This window comes from Maylandia zebra, linkage group LG17, assembly GCF_041146795.1.
Source record: "Maylandia zebra isolate NMK-2024a linkage group LG17, Mzebra_GT3a, whole genome shotgun sequence".
Lineage (NCBI taxonomy): Eukaryota > Metazoa > Chordata > Actinopteri > Cichliformes > Cichlidae > Maylandia > Maylandia zebra.
Window position 1 is genome coordinate 26,996,436 of NC_135183.1, and position 19,712 is coordinate 27,016,147.

Consider the following 19,712-nt stretch of genomic DNA (forward strand, 5'->3'; position numbering starts at 1 on the left):
AAAAGGCTTCTCTTTGAGTTCATTAGCTATTAGCCAGTAAGCAAGTGGTTTCACGGTTATAGTGTCTTTAGCCACTTTTGGTTTCTTGCAATCAAGATGGCGACAGCAGAAATGTTAAAGGATGCAAAACTGGATTTCAGATTATCTGGTATGTCCATCTTTAATACTGTCACTGTTAGTATGCTAACATATTTAGGAGCCTACTCTTTACATAGCCCTATCTAGTCTGGTACCTACATGCTAATAAATTAAAATAAATACAAACTGCAAAATCTATAGCTATATTTTTGCAAATAGCACATCAGTATCTGACATTGGACGTGGCTCCTCTGAAGGTTATAAATACTAATCAAAGTTCCTAAACTGTTTGTTTAACAAAGTATAATGATTCCTAAGGTTGGTTCTTTTATTATTTTTACTCATTGATCACAAGTCCCTTGAATTATTTTATGTTTTAATCACCACATGCACTACCCAAGTAAAATATGTTTGGCCTAAATGTGGCTCACATCTGCAATTTTCTAATGGCCACAGTCCTTGACGGATAGTGCTGACTATTGAGTCTCTTTTCAACAACAAGTCCACCTTATATGGGTTGCATGTCAAATGTGTTGTGACAGCTGGGTCATGTCTGGCCCACACAACATACACAACATTTGCTAATCCTGTGGGACAAATGTTTCTGTTATCTGGGTTGATAATATAATACATGTTTACTTTATCTGTGCATGAAAACCCTTGCACGGATATATTATTATTACTGTTTCAGTGTTATAGTGATCCAAAGTGCTTGATATATTATGTTAAACGGAACACCAGGATACAAAGTTGTTCTTAGAAGTTTTATTTAAATTGAAGACAATTCAAATGACATCTTATCTCAAATTATTCAGAAAAAGAAATGGCCATAATTAAAAAGTGTCTTGGTATTTTTTTTTTATAAAAACAGTTCTCACATTGTTGTGTACAAAACATTAAGGACTGTTGGCCAGGAATATTCACAGGATTTCACTTTTATTCCCCCAGTATTAAATAAAAATAAATTACCTACAGTAAATATGCAAATTTCTAGAATAGAGTAATTTTCGGAAGAAAATCAAGACCACACACCTATAAGAACACAAGACCAGTTATTTGGCTTCAAGCCCAAAGATATAAAGTAGTCATAGAAAAAAAAATAAAAGTTGTATTTTGATTTTGCATTTAGAAGCTTTAGCTTCTGTTCAATATCGCATAATGACAATTAGTCTCCAAGCTTTTTACATGCCATAAATACATATTGTCCTCCTATTCATGTACAGTTACATTTTGGTTCAGAAGTATTCATGCAGCTGTTTACACCTGCATAAGGCACAGCTAGCTGTCAATAACCACAATTAAAGCTTCTAACCCATCAGTAGTGTCTTTTAGATCTTATTCAGACTTAACTAAAAAAGCTGTTTCCAAGACACAACAATACAATAAGTTCATGCCAACTAATGTCAGATACTTTACAAACATGCAAATATGTATGGCTTCACAATTCTTATTTACCAAATCAACTTCAAGGTCAAGTCATCATTTGTGGAAAATAAGAATTGGCCTAAGAAACAATGTTCGTTTTTCTGTTTAGATGACAATAGACCTAAGGAGACGGAAACACATGATGACATCTCTGGGAATTGGTGGTTGAATTTCATTGCCGTCCAGTCGCAGGTAGCGGAGTCGAGGAGCACTTTCATTAAGTGAATCGCCCAGATCTTCGACAGACACGGGACAGACACCTGAGCCGCTTACAGCTGTAAATTAAAAAAAAAGGGAGTTAATGTAATAAGAATGGATAGATTCCAAATGAAAAATTCTAAAGAACTTTCCTTTAAGTAATTCCAGCTTAAATTGATTTCTGATTAAGCAGAAAATAATACACCTAGGCTTACTTTTGATCTTGTTGTGGTCAAGGTGAAGATGCTCAAGGCCTGAGGGAATGAGAGGAACATCAGTCAGCTGGTTGTGGGACAGCTGCAAGTCCAAAATGCTGGAGATGTTAAACACATTTTTGGGGACTCCACTGCTGGCAAGCTTGTTGTGGTTGAGCCTCAGAAATGCCACTTTTGGCAAACCTTTGAAGTAGCCAGCTGGGATCTTCTCAATGTTGTTGCCATCAAGGAAAAGCTGGGTGGTAGAAGGTGGTAGCCCAAGAGGCATGGTACTCAGCTGGTTCTTGGCTAGATTGATCTGTACCAGGTTGTTCAAACCCTTTAGGCTGACTTCAGTCACAGCGTCATCCATCAGCTTGTTACCCTGGAGGTCCAGAAGAGTAAGTTTATCCAGGCCGACGAAGACACCTGCAGGGATCTTGGAGATTCGATTGCGAGACAGACGTAAATGCTCCAGGCTGGCTGGGAGTTGTGATGGCACTGAAGACAAGAGGTTATCGTCCATGTACAGGTGCACCAGGTGAGTCATTGCACTGAGGACACCTTCTTCCACGCCTTCACTAGTGATTTTATTGCGGTTAAGGTTCAGCCAACGCAGCTGGGTGGCATTCTGCAAGGCGTCTGTTGACAGCACTTCGATCATATTGCTCTGCAGATACAGGTACCATGTGTATGGAGGGATTTTAGGGATATTCTTCAAGTTTTTATTGTCACAGTAAACAGCACGAGGGAAGTTCGTTGGGCAGCGACACTCTTTAGGGCAGGCTTGAATCTGGGCAATATGTTCCTCGTAAGTTATGTCCTGGCTGACAGTTAGCCCAATCAGGCACCAGATGCTGAGAAGCTTCAGTAGAAGTTCCATTTTGCTGCTCAGCCTGCGTTAGAAATGTTTAAAAAAAGAAGAGAGTATTACAGTCAGGAAGCCCTACAGACAAATGTCTTTCCTTTAAAAAATGTTGAGCAGTTATTCCACACTGCCTTAAGAATGCAGTAACTTCTGACCCCCTTTACTAGCAACGGTCTTTGTAAGATGTTTGATGCAATATGTCTAATAACAGGTAGAATATATAAATCATGGCTATCAGCAAATACATTTGGATTAGTGTACTAAGTGTTTGAAATAAATCCCAAATTAGTCCCCACCACCTACTCCATCATTAATTCATTTATGAAGGCAAGCAGCCAGCTGAGAAGTAGTCCACTCATCCGGGGGTTTACTTGCCTTCCAATTAAGTCTCAAAACACCGGAAGCAAATCCAGGTCAACTTTAATTGTATTAGGTCAGTCTAGAAGCTCTCCCACGTGTCAATGCATGCCAGCTTCAGTCTGCATATCTGATGCAGTGATGCATGCAGATAAAAACATATTCAACTAAACATGCAAATGGTGCTAACCCCTGACAGGCGTAAAGGAAGATTAAAGGTGTGATGTTGCAGAAAAGCAATAGATTGAAAGCTCTGCAAGTAAGAAGTAAAAAATAAATGAAAACAAGAACAAACAAAAATCCAAAGTCAGCTTTGCCATCTTCTATCCACTCATCTTCTAAGCCACAACTTGATTCCTCTCAGCTACCATCTGGTGCTTGTTTAAATTCTTGATGCACTCCATGTTTGTCTGGAACTCATTTCGGGTTGCTTTCCATAGATGGCCACACTTCAAAGACAAAGGCGGATAACCTCTGCTCGGAGATGTGCCCCTCATTTTTCACTGTAGAAAAGCCAAAGCTTTGTCAATTAGCTTTGGAGTAGAATACTTAGTGCATTGGCAGCAATGTAATTCATGCTTTTATAAAGTTTAAACCCAGTTACTAAAGCTGCAAGATTAACAACTAACAACCATCAACCCTATAATTCAGACAGTATACATGTCTTTGCCTTGCAGTCCAGTCTATCTTACCTTTAGCCCGTAAAGTTTCCTTTTGTGGAGTCCTATCAAGTGTGGTCTCAAATGATGAGGATGGCTTTTACGTCCCTCTATTTGTACTGCTGGCTTTTTCATTCATGGTGTGCAAGCCTGTCACTCAGGATGACGTTAAAGCTTCTCTTGGCCAGCTAGAGTCTCCCAGGATCAATGGTCATAATCCTTAATAGATGTGTACTGTCCTAAGCCTTTTCAGTACCTGAGCCATGGCACACTTAGAATGCAAATATACCTGTCCTTAGTTTGCTGACTTCCACATGTAAAACCATTGCTGGTATAATTGATTTAATGCCACTTTAAGAGTCCTTAATCAACCTTTTGTGCTAATTTTATTCATTGGTTGTCCACTATGTGAATGCAGTTAGTGGGATAAACAAAAAGTACACACACATACAGCTCAGTATATTTGTCATGTACAGATGATCATCTCCACCTCCATATCAATGTTTAAAATAAGTACAGAAAGTCAAGAGTTGTCAACCCTGTCTGCACAGATGGCAGAAAAAAAGAATGTGGGAGGGAATTGCTTGGGGATATAAATCTCAGTTTAACTTATTCTGAATAATTCAAGTAGTATAAGACTTCAAGGAAATATAATGCTCCTTTATTAAGATAGAAATATCCATAGTTTAATCAAAAATACTGGGATGGAACAGAGCATTATCTAAAAAACCTGCAGGAATCGGACAATACTTTGAAATTACCATAGAGAAGGAGCAAAAGGTGATACTCATAGAAAATGCCACAATCCAGTTGAATTTTAAAACATGAGGATTTTCCTGAGCAAATTTGACATTATTAAGAGGGGAGGCACGTTTTTCTGCATTACTGCTAAAGCATCAAGCACAAAGCTGACGCACTCTGCTTAAGTACAAAACCTTGCCGGAAGACATGAGAGGTTATGGGAGGGAAGTCATGCTTAAGCTGAGGAGATTCTACTGCAGGCTGGCCTTGCAAAATGTTTTGCTGAAGCTCGCTTACATCAGAATCGGTGACCTTTCAACATGCGAGCATAAGACTGTGCTCAATTCTGGCAGTGACGGCAGAGCCTCGAATACAACAGGATAATCCCAGCTCACTTGTGAGGATAGGAGCAACTCTCATCCATGATCAGCCATGCAAACCCATTAGAGCTCCAATGTGCACCTGTGCACAGTGATTATTCCTTAACACATGTTTGTGATCCTCTACGATCAGTTAAACAGCCAGACATTTGTCCCAAGCACATTCGGAGGAATTATGCATAAAAGACAAGTTGCTATCTAGAATAGCTGAAAGGGCACACATTTCAGTGCCTTAGCAGTGCCTTTACTGGGTTAGCCAAAAAGCGGCTCCTTTACTTGTGATAAAAGACATATAATGGCATGTTGAGCTGTCCAATTTGTCCAATTCGATGCATTTCTATCAGACTACTGTGTTTGCACACACTGCAGACACTGAAATTGATTTACTTGCAACACAGTCTGTTAATGTTGTACTCTAAATATGCTTTCCCTGTGCTACTTTACTATGGCCAATGAGCAACATGGGGATAAAGTCAATTTGATTCATTCATTTTACACACAAATGTGCTATTTTACAGGATCCCCCAAAGAGAGAGAAGCTAAACACATTAAGGTCTCAGAAATACTCTCTGTATTAAAAGGTTAAGAGATCGTCTATTGTTATTTTGTTTTTAGTTTTTAATGAGTCATGGCTTCATAGATCTGCAAAGTGGAAACTGTATTTACTAAAAACAAATGTTGGGTAATATCTGCCTGACAGACTAAGGGGCTTCCTGCCAGGGGCTTTGTGTCAGAGCCAGCTATGTTAATTACACAATGGCTTTTATTTGCAATGTATGAGTTTTGCATGATTATTTCCATTTGTTGAAATCCTCTTCATGACTTTGAAATATTTGGAAGAGTTGGCATGACTTTCTGTGTCCACAAAGGACAAAAAAAATGTTTTTATGGGTAATTGTTACGTGAAAAAAAAAACAGGTTTGGCAGTAAATGCGACTTTCCAAGATGTTTATTTGGAAACTTCAAAAGTACCACAGTTGTTTCTTTGCGGTTCAGTCCTTTCTAGGTGTGAATGTGTTAGTAAAGCGGCTTTAAATTGGTTTAAAAAGTGCCCAGCTCAATCATGATCATAAGAAGAGATAATAAGTGTAGGTTTTTAAATAGAGGTTAGTAAAGTGAAGCCATATCAAAGATAAAGAGCAATCTCATCAGAAATCTGCAAATTCTCTGAACTCTTTCCACTACTCTCTCAAACAGACTCATTGTAAATGAAAGCCAAAATCATCTTTACCTGCTTTTCATTCGACCAGGTGAGTTTTGGTTCTTGTGCTCCTCCAATGATTAGCTTTGATGATTGTCTGCAGTCTCAGTGGTCTGAAGCAAAAGCCCAGCCTAGCCCTGTTTCTTGTATTGTTATTCTTTTGATTTCCCCCAAGGCTGCACCTTGGTCACCGGTGCAACCGAGAAGATGGAGCGTGTGTTGTTGGTGGGAGGACGATTGTGTGCGAGCTGGGATGTCCCTTCAGAAGTCTGTGTTGCCTACTTTTTGCCAGCCCAGCATTTTTTTTCTGCATCTTTTTGTCTTCCCCCCATTTTTTTCCTTTTTTTATAGAACATGAAGTCATGCTTGAACGATTGACAGTTAAGCTGATGTCACCCCACCTTTAAATGGATGTTTTGCTCTTTACTCATAACTCTGGGGGATGGACACATGATTAGTTATGGCTCATTTCAGCTCAAATGCCTTGGGGTACATTTTCTAGGGTGCAAGGTGAGGTTAGATGGTACTTTACACCCAGCTTTTCACAGAAAGTCTTGTTTTTGTTTCTCCTACATTGCTCATACAATCAGATACAAGCACATACACATTTTTTCTGTATTATTATAGGATATTATAGGGTATTATAGGATATTTACTATAAAGTACCTTGATGCAACTGTTGGCACTATCTACAAAAATAACATAATTACACTCAGCAATTTTACTCACCTAGATTGTACTGGAGAAGATTTTACACTGTTTCACTGCAAAAACAACTGCAGAAGACAAAGATTTTCCTTGTGTCTCAAACCGCAATTAAAGTTAACCACTCAAAGTAGAAAGACATTGCAGGGAAAACTGTTATTTTAGTAAATGTGACATGATACACATCAATTTATTGTTCTAATGCAAGCATTTGTATATTTTTCACTGTGATGTTGGCAAATATTTATCCATGGGTATCCAAACCAAGCATGAAGACTTAAATCAAACAAAAGGTGTGCACATTTCAACTCACTTTGTTCTTGCAGTTCTAGCTGGGCTTCTTCTTTTTTTTTTTTTTGCAATACTAGGCTTTCCATGAAAAGGTATGCTACTTTGTTCTATTTATTCCTATTAAATGGCAAAAGGTGAAAAAAAATAAAATAAACCTTTTTAAGAGAACTATAGTGTGTAAGCTTAGTGGAAATTACAAAAACTGGGGTGATTGTTGATTGACACAGTTTATGAGTAAAAATAGCGATAAACAAAAAGAACAGCTGGAGGCAGTCTGGATTGAAGGATGATCTATGAAACTGGGTCGCCAGGCTACAACAGCTGATTATACTTTCACCTGCCATCCCAAGCAGGAAGATATTAGGCTTAAGGTTTTATAAAAGACTTTATTGTCTAGACATAGGCAGCAGGAGCTCTACCTAAGATTTAAATAGGGGCGGCACAGGAGGAAAAGGAGGAAATTGTCCTACACTTGGAATATGATTGTATAAAAACATTAGAGATGTGAAAAAGCTGTTAAAGTAAACATGTTACATTTTGTAATGGTGGTAGCGGTGAGGCAACAGCTAACTCTTTTACCTCCAGACTTGTATCAGGTTTACCTGAGCAAAAATAGCTAAAACAGACTGGATGACATTGGGAAGTGGTGTATTTCCAGCACCCAACGACAGACAGATAACTTTTCATAATTGGGTCAAACTGACGTTTACAGCAGGATTGAATTATAAGAGCCTAGCATGAGTCAAATGGGACATCTGGAATCAGTTTACATAATAGCTATAAGTGCCACGTATAATCAACTAACCTACTCTCTTTAAATGGTGTCTGATCTAATAAGAAAACCTAGACCAATGCACCAAGAAAGACGTTGTTCCAGCGCATATGGTGCTTATCAGCCAGGATTAGCAGTGTTGTTACAGTTCGTGTAAAGCTTTGCAAAGGCGCTGGTGATCCTGTGTAAGTTGTAATAAGTGAATTTTAAGTACATACCTAGAGTCAGTATGCGTGTTACTAATTTATTATGCACATTGATAATGAGGTGTGTGCATTAAATACATTATAGATGAGAGAGTTAATCACTGTGAAATTATCTACAGCTGCTTAAGACTCAAGCAAGGCTCAAAATAAAATAAAAAACCAGCCAAACCTCAGGCTTAATCTAAGTCTGACAACATGTTCAGAATGATATTTGGCAGCTGTAATAGTTGCCATGTTAATGATCTCATATGAGCAGAATGTGCAGTTAGAATGAAGTGGAATCAAATATTAGTTAATTTTGTAGATGCAAACCTAAAATCTGACTAAATTCTGATTATTACCCAAAACGGTTAAATTGATGTATTTAAATTATTATTCACGTAGGTGTTGTTTGCAAAAAAAAATATGGCTGTAAACTGTATATGTTCTCAGATAAAATGAGATGAGATGGCCGCCCCTCCCTGAGCCTGGTTCTGCCGGAGGTTTCTTCCTGTTAAAAGGGAGTTTTTCCTTCCCACTGTTGCTAAAGTGCTTGTTCATAGGGGCTCATATGATTGTTGGGTTTTTCTTTGTATGTATTATTGTAGGATTTACCTTACAATAGAATAAAACGCCTTGAGGCGACTGTTTTTGTGATTTGGTGCTATATAACTAAAATTGAATTGAATTGAAAAAAATGTCATATTTTGTACATGTTGAAACTTCTGCTGTGTTGAGGCTTGCAGAGATTTATAAACAATCTTTTTTAATTTCTAAAACAGGAACAGATAATGAAAATTGGGCATTTTAGCCTCTGACAAGACTCTTCTGAGGATAATTTTTCTGGTGATATAGGCACCTTTTGGTCCTTTTAAGATCTGCAGTTTAACCTCATGGTGAGAAGAATATACAAACACAATATGCAATTAAGTAATTGAGGAATTAAGGTTACATTTTTATTAAAGTGACCGTTTGAATTAGATACAAAGTAAATATGTTAATAAGTGTACTTTGTAGCTGTGTCTTTGACGCCTTGAAAACATCTCATATATTCATGCGAAAAAGAAGGACTTTACAGGCACACCCTTACTGCTTCCTTGGAAATTAAGATGGTAAGTAGCAGCTAATCAAATGCATTTGATTAATTAAAAGTGTGACCACCTAAATGACAATAGAGGCTTTGTCAGTTTGATGGTATGGAGCATTGAATTGTGTTAATATAATGCCACAACCTCACAGTACTGGGCATCTAGCAAATTCACCCCAAGGTCAGACCATGTAGAACCTAAAAAACTGCAAAAAAACCCCAAGAGCTATACTTCAGATTCTACAGGCTTCAGTTAGCAAAATGTTAAAGTTCATGACAGCACAAGGAAAAAGACTGAATGAGTATGTTTGGAAGGGTCACCAGAAAAAAAAGAGACTATTTTCTCTAAAAAGAACATGGCAGCACAGCTTGGGTTTGCAAAGTTGAATCTGAACAAACCACAAGGCCTCTGAAACAATGTCTTTTGGACACACCAGACCAGAGTGGACACGTTTGCTCTATGCCTGACAAAAACCAAACACAGGATATCAGCACAACAATATCAGGGATGAAGGTGGAGGGGTGATGATTTGGACTTGTTCAACAGCCACAGTACCTGGTCACCTTGCAGTCATTGCTCCTCTGTATACCGAAGTATACAGTCAAATGTGCAAGAGCTCAATTTAGGCCAAAACTGTGTCATGCAACACGACAATGATACAAAGCAGAGCAGAAAATGCACAACCTAATGGCTGAAAAAGAAAATAATCAAGGTGTTGCAATGGCCCAGTTGAATTCCGGACCTCAGTATGATTGAAATGTTGTGGTGGGACCATGAGAGAACTGTGCATGCCAACAAACCTCTATGCATAAACAAATGCCCACAAACCAATGAACTGAAGCCACATTGTAAAGAGAGCGGGCTAAAATTCCGCCACGACAAATGTGAGAGACTGATAGCCTTAGAGACGAGGATTGCTCCAAGTCTTTGCTACTAAAGGTGGTACTACAAGCTACTGAATCATGGGTTGGACTTATTTTTCACAGGACTGAATAAAGTCCAGTTTTTATCACATGACTGTATATGTAATCTCATATTTAATAATGATACATTTTCTTGTGAAGGAAAAGAAAGCATACAACTTTCCAAACACATCTACTTTATATTAACATTCAGTCAGCATGTTTAAATGGATTGTACCTCTCTGGAAAGGAATGTGTGGGTTTTATGTTTTTTTCCTCCTTCATACCATTAATCCCACATTTCTCAGACTCTGAGTCACTGTTAGTCTGAAAGCACATCATTCTTAAGATGAACATAAAACGTGATGCCTATTTTGTTCTCTACAGTTTCTTTGCAGAGGGTATGTAATCATAATAATAACAATAATAATCATGTTTATCACAGTTGACAGGAAAATAGAAAGTTAAAAATAGACCTTACTGAACAGTGAGATAAGTAAGAGTGGTGAGTCCTCCCTTTTTGTTTTGAAGGACCACAAGGAACCTTTACTGTAAAAACAATAATTTTGAAATCTTCAGCCACTTGTGGTTTCTATTTGAGACAGCTGGGAGGGTAGATTTACAGCAAAAATTATTTCCACTTAAGCTTATATCAAGCAAAACCCTGCAACCCCTGCCTACCTCGTGGACCAGCACAGCTGTTTTGCACAGCTGAATAGAAATATACACGATAGGTTGACTGTGCAGCTCCTTTAAATTAATGGCTAGAGAGAAACCTGCTGAAACAAGATGACGTTGAAGCCCACTATGCACTGTGCTTTGAAAAAGGTTGAATGTAAATAGTATGTTTAAAGAACACTAGCAGGCCTCAGAGAATAAATAAAGAATCTTCTGACTATAATAGAAATCTTATAAGATGTTATTTAAGGGTCTATTTCATTAGTCGTTCTTCTTCCACTCATTTTGCAGTTCCATAACTCAATAGTGGTCATGTACTTACTTATAAAGATTCCTATAAAACTCACACATTTTTTACAAGTGTTACAAAATTGAAATTTAGACTAACCTGCCAATAGGCGTGAATGTGGGTATGAATGATTATCTGTCTTCCTGTATTAGCTCTGCAACAAACTGGCAACCAGTTCATGTACTCCCCTTTTGCCCTTGCTTCTGGGACACACCCCCAGCATTTCTAGGAAATAAGTCCCAAATACAGGATGTCAGATTAGTTAACTCAATTCTTTACATTTACACTAAGTAAGACTTGTAAGTTATTTATAGGCTTACATATAGGCAGGCTTACCAATGATATCATGAAAATATGTTCAAACATAGTTCGTTCAACTGTGTTTAATTTTCTTACAGTGAATCCATGAACAGTTACTGAGTCAAAGGTGTCAAAAGAAGTCATGAAAAAAGGAAAGAAAATACTAGACAGATGTAGTAACCTAATAAAATAGACACACCATTCGATCAACATGAAATTGGTGCCATTTTGATGTAATGCTGGTAAGAAACATTTATCAGTATTAAACACCAACAACAACATAGTAATGAAAGCACCTTAACTGCAAAAGCTGTAGTTTATTCAAAGAGTGGCACCAAAGGGTGCATGCAAGTAAAGAAAATGTTGTATACAAATTAGTAATGTGAATGACAGCAAATAGTTAGGCTTTAGTTAGTATACAGAAACAATCTAATCTCGAGATTACATCATTCTAACATCACAAGGTACAACTAAACAGAGAAACATATCAGCTTTAATAGTAATTTATTCTGAACAGAATTCTAATCCTTTGAAGAACTAGTTAATTATTAGGAGAAAACAGACATTTCTTAGTCAATTATCGTTTATTCAGTAAAAAAAACCCAAAACAAAAGTCAGTCATTGGGACTTCATAAAAATTTGTTTCAAACCAGTTTAAAGTATGCAGTATATAAAGGCAGACACGTTCACAACACTGATATATTCCCTAAAACCGCTATGATGAAAACACGACTGCAATGTAGCTGCTATTATACACCCACCCACCCCCATTTTCTTCTTACTCTACACATTAAATCCAAGTATGCAGTCCTTATGTGCTGGTCCTTTGCACAGCAATGGATTATTATTAATAATAAAATCCCCCTGATTATATTATACATGCTAGACACTGAAACATACAAGACAAGGAAAAAGAGAACACTAGGGCTGAATTAAGACATTGGAAAACTCTCGGTATTATTATATTGTGTCTTTATTCAGTGTGCTCAAAAACAAGTTTGGAATGTTTAAAGTGTGTGTTATAACCAAAGCATAATAGTTATTCATCTCATGGAGTTTTCGGTTATTTTTAGATTGTGTGCATTTCAATTTTTTTAAACTTCGTGATTTAGTATTGGTTGGTATGTAGAAATATTGACAATGAGTCATTTGGAATATTTGTTTAATGCCTGTTGAATTTATTGATCTGATTGCACGTGCATGCCTTCTTTTGTATCACACATTGGCTAAGCTATAGATTTGTTCTAAAGCTTGGCCGATGTTTCCCAGATTATCTAGTACCTATGTCGGACATGCAAAGGCATGGCAGTACTACGAAAGACGTATTATTAGGACATGTGAATCCAGAAGGTTATGGGCTGAGCTTTGTCATGATGATAGAGAAGAGCCGGTCCTTATTCGAACATGATATCTGAGGCTTGGCGCAGGCAGTTGACAGCGTCAGCTGGCATGCTGCTGTGAGTGACGTTGTTTCCATCGAGACGCAGATGCTTCAGACGTGAATAGTTCAGAGGTCCCATGTGCTTGCAGAAACTTGACAGGTCAAACTCTACAAATGATAAAAAGTGGAGATCGTTATAGCTGCCAGTAGGGATTTTTTTAATATATTTTTTTTACATTTTCAACCCCTTAACCTGGTAAAGAGAATGACAAAAGTGCCTTGGAGGTGTGCCAAATTACCATTCCTTCAACTGCTCTGGTTGCAGCTGCATTGAAGTCTTTGAGAAAAGGACCCTTCATTTTCCTCAATTGCTTTTTCCCCTCATCATAGGGGGAATTTTCTTTTTCTTAATTATGGCTATATCGCGAGAAAAATGGATGATAAAGCAGAGAATGCATTGGGGTATGGCGACGTTTTAACTGACATGTTGCTGATATGTGCATTAACTGCCCTTGCTTTATCGCTCAGATCCACCCCTTAATTTGAGTTATAAGATACTTAAAAAACAGTGTAATGCTGTTCAGTTTTTATGTTAAGTACATTTAAGCTTTTTTTTTTAGGTAGTTAAAGTTGGCATCCCAAAATATATCACTAACAAGCTAGTGCTAGCCTTAGCATGTTAGCCCCAAACTTGGCTATGTCAGTTTTTAAAAAGCCAAAGTGATATGACTAAAAACGAGAGTTTCAAGACTTCAGAACTGTCAATAACTAATCAGAGATGCCATAGTCGCTATGTCCATCCTTTACATGCCTGCAGTCTATAGTTTAAAAGAACCTTGATGAACATTTGCATTACAATGCTTGTTTGCACATGCTGTAGAGTTGGAATTGTGCATTTGCAATCACACTGCTGCTTCTACTAAGAATCACACTTTTAATAATAATGATGATGATAATAATAATAATAATAATAATAATAATAATAATAATAATAAGGTTAAATATCAATGGCTTTAAATATAAAGTGAAATAAAAACAAAACAAAACATTACCTTGTGTTACCAATGTAAACTTCTCCATTTCTTCTCCATTTCAGGTCACATAAATATACACAGTTTAACCCTTCTTTTCATGTAAAAGCACTCATGCTGTAGCCAGCATCCTACTTAATGTCATTTTGTTTTACACAATGTTTTTGTTTTCAGATTTCAGCTGAAAATAAGTTATTTATATTTACAGTTTAAATTGGTTAGTTAGTTTAAATTACTCCCTTCCTCCTGATCTAATAATATGGATGTTTAGCATAGTTGGGTGTCACATGACTGGCACAGAGAACTGGACATGCTAGCCTGTTAATCTTTCATCTGGTTAGAAAACATTTAAAAAGGATCGTTTGGAAAGTTCTGAACTTTGTATCAATTACTCTGCTTTTGGAAAATGGTAATGCCAATACCCATGAACAAACTAAATGGCTTCAACCTAGAACCTCTCTCTGGTTTTACATTTGATAAGCCACGCCCACATTTAAGCTATCCAGTCATGCGTGTATAATTGGCACAAAACTGGCCTAACTAACCAATTAACCTTGGCCGTATTATTTTCACATGTTTAGATATTTCATTGAGAACACAGGAACTCAAACTTTGATGCTGTTCTAAAAAAACTTTAACAAAAAAGGCAAAACATTTAGAATCCTGTGATGTTAAAATGCTGATCACTCACTGTTGATTTCATTTGCCTGAAGGTAGAGTTGCTCCAACTGCTCGTTGATCTCAGGGATAGACTGCAGTTTGTTGAAAGAGAGGTCAAGCTCCAGCAGTGATGTCACATTGAACACTCCAGCAGGGATCCCTGAGTCCACCAGCTTGTTGTGTGAGACTCTCAAGTACTGAAGTGAGGGCAGCTTGTTCAGGTATCCTGCTCCAATACTTTCAATGACATTGTAGTCAGCATAGAGCATTACCAGTGAACTGGGAACACCAGCTGGGAGCTTCTTCAGCTTGTTGTGGCTTACATCCAGTGACAGCAGCTTCTTTAGCCCTTTGAAAGCCCCTGAAATGGCTTCAGAGGTTAGGTCATTGTGCTGAAGGTGAATGGAGGTCAAATTCTCCTTGTCAGTCAAGAGTCCAGAAGGAAATTTGGACAGCTTGTTGTTCATAATTCTCAGCTCCTCAAGGGACTTTGAGGGAGGAATGGCTGGCTCTGTAAGGTTGTTGAAGCTGATGAACAACTTCTCCAGGCCTGAGAGTTTGTCAATTGTGCCCTTTGCTATTTTAGCATTAGTGATCTGGTTATTGTCAAGTATCAGCCAGCGCAGTGTGTCAGTAACATTATCAAACACTCCTGCCTTGATCTCCTCAATCAGATTGTTCTGGAGGTACAGGTACTTGATCCCTGTTGGAACTATGGGAACAAATTTGAGCTTGCGGCTGTCACAATACATGGCGCTGGGGAAATTGAATGGGCAATCGCACTCTTGATTGCAGTTGGGCGATGATGGCCCCATCACTGGATTAGGTTGGTAATCATAGTCATAATACTGGCAGAGGGACAGTGTGACCAGCACAGCCAAGATGGGTACACGCAGAGGCAACATGGTGTCTGCAGATCCAATAGACAGAAAGAAAGGGGAGGTAGGAAATAAGATCAAAATGTTATTATTGAAAATCTGAATATATAAAAAGGAATAAAAAAAAGTAAGAATAAAATGTAAACTTTGAAGTTGAAAATTTGTTAGGATAACTCTTCACCCACCCAAGAGAATGCCACACCCACTCCCCAGTGTATTAAAGCATATTATATGATCAGTCAAGGAAGACATTACTAATTTGGAGAGCACTGAGCCCTAGATTATTTTAATAATCTGTTTGAATCACATCATTATAGCTGCAGCACAAGCCAAACTGCATGATAGAGGTTTTTTAAAACATGAATTGAAGCAGCAACATAATGTGGATGTTCCAAGAATACACAAAAGCCGATGTAAATGCTTCGAAGGCACGCTTTACGTTTTCAACATTTAAAAATACATGCTTTCTGGCTACATAATTAATGACTCTAACACATATAAAAACAAAAATCTATATTCGTTCAGAATCATGGCTTTTCATACTCAAGTCTGCAGACAAAGGAAAACCAGAATAATTGAATCCAGACCCATGAAAAATGCAGACACTGGATCCAAGAGCAGAAGATTATTTTCCAAAGTCTAAAGTCACCAAAGTCTGTCACACAGTCTTTAAAATGCATTGCAGACATATGTAAACAAGTAACAAACTAAGGCTCACACACCCAAATGCAAATGAACAAACTCCTACTTCTACTCATTAATTGTTAGTGCACATGTATTTTTTTCCTTCTCTGCTGCAGCACCAGCCAGTGCCCTAAAGCCTTGTAGTAACACTTGGTAATCCCAGAAATATGGAAGAATACTCAAACAGGAAATCACAAATCCATGCCCTCAGTCGCAAGCTTACCTGTGCTTCTCTCTCAGTGTGCGTGTTGGGTGGAGGGCCAGTAGGTAAGAAGAGTTTGGTGTTCAAAAACTGGAAGTCTCTGGAGAAAAACACAGAGAGAAAGAAGGAGAGAGGGGGAGGAGAGAGAGGGGTAGATGGAGAGACACAGAGAGGGAATAGGAAGGGGAGGAGAGGAGACGAGGGGACGAGGGGGGGTTGATAGGAGGCTTCTTCAAATAACTGGAGTCCAGGCATCAGATAAATTGAAGATGTCATCAAAATGAATTTCTGAAAGAGCATCATCCAAAAAGTTTTGTAAACTAACCAAGAGCAGGTGCATCAAGTAACAGAAATATTGCACCATGTACGACGAAAATAAAAGTAGTTTTCCCTTTTTATTGTTACCTGTCACTATTACAGTCAAACCATGTCATTGCATTTGTTCACACTGGAAAAAACAAACTTTAATTTTAGTAGGTTGTGCGTGGAAATTTTCAAAGGGCAGGAGAAGCTAGGTCTGGAAAAATGTGAAAACAATCTCTGGCAGACCCGTAACGCAGACACTGGTCATGAAAAAGAATAAATTCAGCTGTTCTCCTCGAGCTGTGAATCAGGCTTTGGAAAATTTGACCAAGAAGATAAAAACAGCCAGAACAGACTTACATAACACTTGACGTAAATATTTCTTCTCCTCTGTTTTTGACCAAAAAAGCAGGTCAAAGCAGATCCAATTGATCCCATATGTCTACGATGTAAATTATTGTACTTTTCATTCTTGCACCCTTTATTTTGCTTCCCCACATTCTTTTACAGTGAATATCTGTGTCATATTCATTTATAAACAAACAGTAAGACAAAAGAAGAATGCGGCCCGTGGTGGCCATAACTTCTCTAAATACTGCAGCTGAATAAGGAGGTTTAGGGGAGTAAAGGGCCAAATGTTTCTCTCATTCGTTGGTGGGCATCCATACCATCAATGCATTCCAGGAATTGGCACCTGGATTTAATTGGTTGCAGTGCAGCCTGTTAGCCGACTCGCATATAAATCATAAACACCTTCCTTGACACACCCCTTACATTTCATGGAGAAAACTCCCACATTTAAATTCTAACAACAGAGTTCTTTTTAACAGTTGGATCCTCGCTACACATAATGACATGCAAAGGTTTCCACAAAGCTATGTGGTTCTACAATTAATGCAAAGGACTGTATGCAGTTTCTTAAACTGTATGCAATTTAAGAAATTAAAAGGCCAATGAGGCATTATAGATATGCAGAGTTTGGAGAGGGTCCTCATGTGTCTCCAAGGAGCTCATACTGAATGGTTTGATGGGACCTAGGAAATGGGACCAACAGAATGTTTATTGGATGCTATTTTTTACGACTATGTTTAGGCACTCACTCCATGTGATTTATTAAAAAACATCCTGCAATTCTTTTGCACCTACAGTGGGATCACGTTTTCTAGCAAGGGGTCAGAGTCAGGGTACAGTCCTGTGAAAACCTTGATTCAAAAGCTTGCAGAAGCACCTTTAGCAGCAACAACGTGAAAAAAATTGTTTTTTGTCTCTCACATTGGATTTTGGCCCACTGTTTTTTACGGCATTACTTCAGTCCACAGGGGGTGTTGGGCATTCATTTATGCACAGCTCTTTTAAGATGCAACTGCAGATCTTCAGGTGGGTTGAGGTCTGGACTTTGCTGTTGTGCTTGGGTTCATTGTTCTGTTGAATGACCCAGTTTGGACCAAGCTTTAGTTCTCGGAAAGATGGCCTGACATTTCCCCCTAGAGTAGAATGCTCGACTCAATGACTGCAACGCGGTTTGTGCATTTTGGCCAAATATCTCCACTTTGGTCTTATCTATTCAAAAGACACTGTTCCAGAAGTTTTGTGGTTTGTCCAGATGCAATTTTGTGAATCTAAGCCATGCTGCCATGTTTTTATTTTAGAGACAAGAAATTTTCTACTGGCAGACCTTCCAAAAAAGCCATCCTTGTTCAGTCTTTCTAGTTGTACTCATGAAATTCAACATCTAAAATGCTGACTAAGACAAGTAGAATCTAAGATGTTTTTTTTTTAAGTTTCTCTGAGCACTGCATGGGACAATTTACTGGGATATTCATCTGCAGAGAAGATTGCAGCGCTGTGTTATACCCTCTTAATTAATTAAAGGCACAAATGGTGTACTTAAGTTTTCACTGAAATGCCAAAATGCTAAAAATCCTGTTATAGGTCACTCAGTAAACAAAACTAAGACAAAACAACCCAGTTTAACATGTGACAAATTGAATGAACCTGTCTAAATTCAGAAAGACATAACTCACAAACGTCTGGATTATCTTTGTTTTACATAGATGATTCATAGATGACAGCTAATGATGCTTTCAAGTTCCAGTTAATGTTCTTTTATTACATAAAACTTGCAGTAAATTTGGGCTACTTTTAGAGCCTCCATATTTTTAGTAGATATAAATGGCTTAGCTGTTATAGCAACACCTCAAACTCCAGACAGAGATAAGAGATGTCCAGATGGTGGTTATCAACTTTCTTTATAACAACAGGCTTTCATCTTCAGGTACTGTGCACACTCACATAAAAGGGAAGACTTGACATGTTATTTGACTCATCCTTCACACAAAAATCATCAACAGAGCCTCCCCTACCCCAACCAGAGACAACAGCAGAGGAACAGGTGACAGAAATCTATAAAGAACAGAGAATTGATCAAAAACTATAAACTATATTTTAGCTGATGCTCTCTGTGCTGCTGGAAGAGTAATCTATTAACTGCTTTATTGTGATTTATCTGTCACACATTATGTATTACAGCCCCATACTCCCTTGAAAAAAACAAAACAAAGCAAAAAACCCCCCCAACAACTGGATTTTGAACCCAATTCCCAAGAAACCTGCACTGATCTTTTGTGTTTAGGTGGACACAGACCAGAAGTGGTGTCCAAGTGACAGATGTCTATCCACTACTATGTAGCCATGCAGCTGCTCAGCTTCAGTTAATGTTCAGGAGCCGGTAACTTTTGTCTGTTTGGTGCGACGGGCGTCAGGTAAAAACACTGTTACTGTTACTGGAAACAGTGGCTGTAGACAATAAAGCAAATTAGTAGAAGTTGTGGACCATAAAACCTAAACAATGATCTTTAAATGCTGAGGAGTTTTGCTGAGATACGAAAAAAAACCCTCTCACTGGTTTCCTCATTATGAGTGACTTTCCTCCCACCTCACATTTAATTCATTGTTGCTGCAAATTGGTGCCAATAGTCCAGTGTGCACAAACAATAAAACCTCTTGATAATAACAACTGTCTTTGCATATTCCAGATTATATACTGAATAAAAATATTATTTCAATGGTCTCAGCACAGTTGACATATTTGCTACAAGCTGCCCAAAATGTTTATTTCTTTGAGGCGTTTGTACTTTTACCCCTGTTATTGGAACTGTTTTGTATGAACTCAGACTCAAGTTTTTCCAGACTGTTCGTTTAGTTGAGGCTGGAAAACAGACATTTAGTCATTTTGCTTAGTCACTATGTCTCTTTTTGAATG

General features: G+C 38.0%; 2 protein-coding genes across 4 annotated transcripts; both read right to left on the reverse strand.

Annotated features, from left to right (window-relative positions):
* Positions 1-828: 828 nt before the first annotated feature.
* On the reverse strand, positions 829-6,347 carry kera (keratocan). 3 transcript variants are annotated; one of them, XM_004548312.2, is made up of 3 exons: positions 6,132-6,347; positions 1,917-2,791; positions 829-1,778 (listed from the first exon to the last, which is right to left on the reverse strand). In XM_004548312.2, the coding sequence occupies exons 1-3, from the start codon at positions 6,140-6,142 to the stop codon at positions 1,609-1,611; spliced, it is 1,056 nt and encodes a 351-aa protein (XP_004548369.1). In that variant the 5' UTR covers positions 6,143-6,347; the 3' UTR covers positions 829-1,608. The 3 variants fall into 3 exon arrangements, with proteins under 3 accessions (XP_004548369.1, XP_004548370.1, XP_076731971.1); XM_004548313.3 differs by lacking the exon at positions 6,132-6,347 and adding an exon at positions 3,813-3,919; XM_076875856.1 differs by lacking the exon at positions 6,132-6,347 and adding an exon at positions 3,139-3,739.
* A 5,032-nt stretch (positions 6,348-11,379) lies between these two features.
* lum (lumican) lies at positions 11,380-16,299 on the reverse strand. The gene is made up of 3 exons (XM_004548311.3): positions 16,169-16,299; positions 14,415-15,293; positions 11,380-12,860 (listed from the first exon to the last, which is right to left on the reverse strand). Exons 2-3 carry the CDS (start codon positions 15,286-15,288, stop codon positions 12,706-12,708), a joined length of 1,029 nt encoding a protein of 342 aa, XP_004548368.1. The 5' UTR covers positions 15,289-15,293; positions 16,169-16,299; the 3' UTR covers positions 11,380-12,705.
* Positions 16,300-19,712: the final 3,413 nt, after the last annotated feature.

Excerpts from the sequence above, each read along its gene's own strand:
- lum (XM_004548311.3), bottom strand. The coding sequence starts at position 15,288 with ATGTTGCCTCTGCGTGTACCCATCTTGGCTGTGCTGGTCACACTGTCC. Across the intron at positions 12,861-14,414 it reads TCAGGCAAATGAAATCAACA|AGTTTGACCTGTCAAGTTTC; the intron begins GTGAGTGATCAG and ends TATCATTTGTAG.
- kera (XM_004548312.2), bottom strand. Across the intron at positions 1,779-1,916 it reads TGACCACAACAAGATCAAAA|CTGTAAGCGGCTCAGGTGTC; the intron begins GTAAGCCTAGGT and ends TTTAATTTACAG.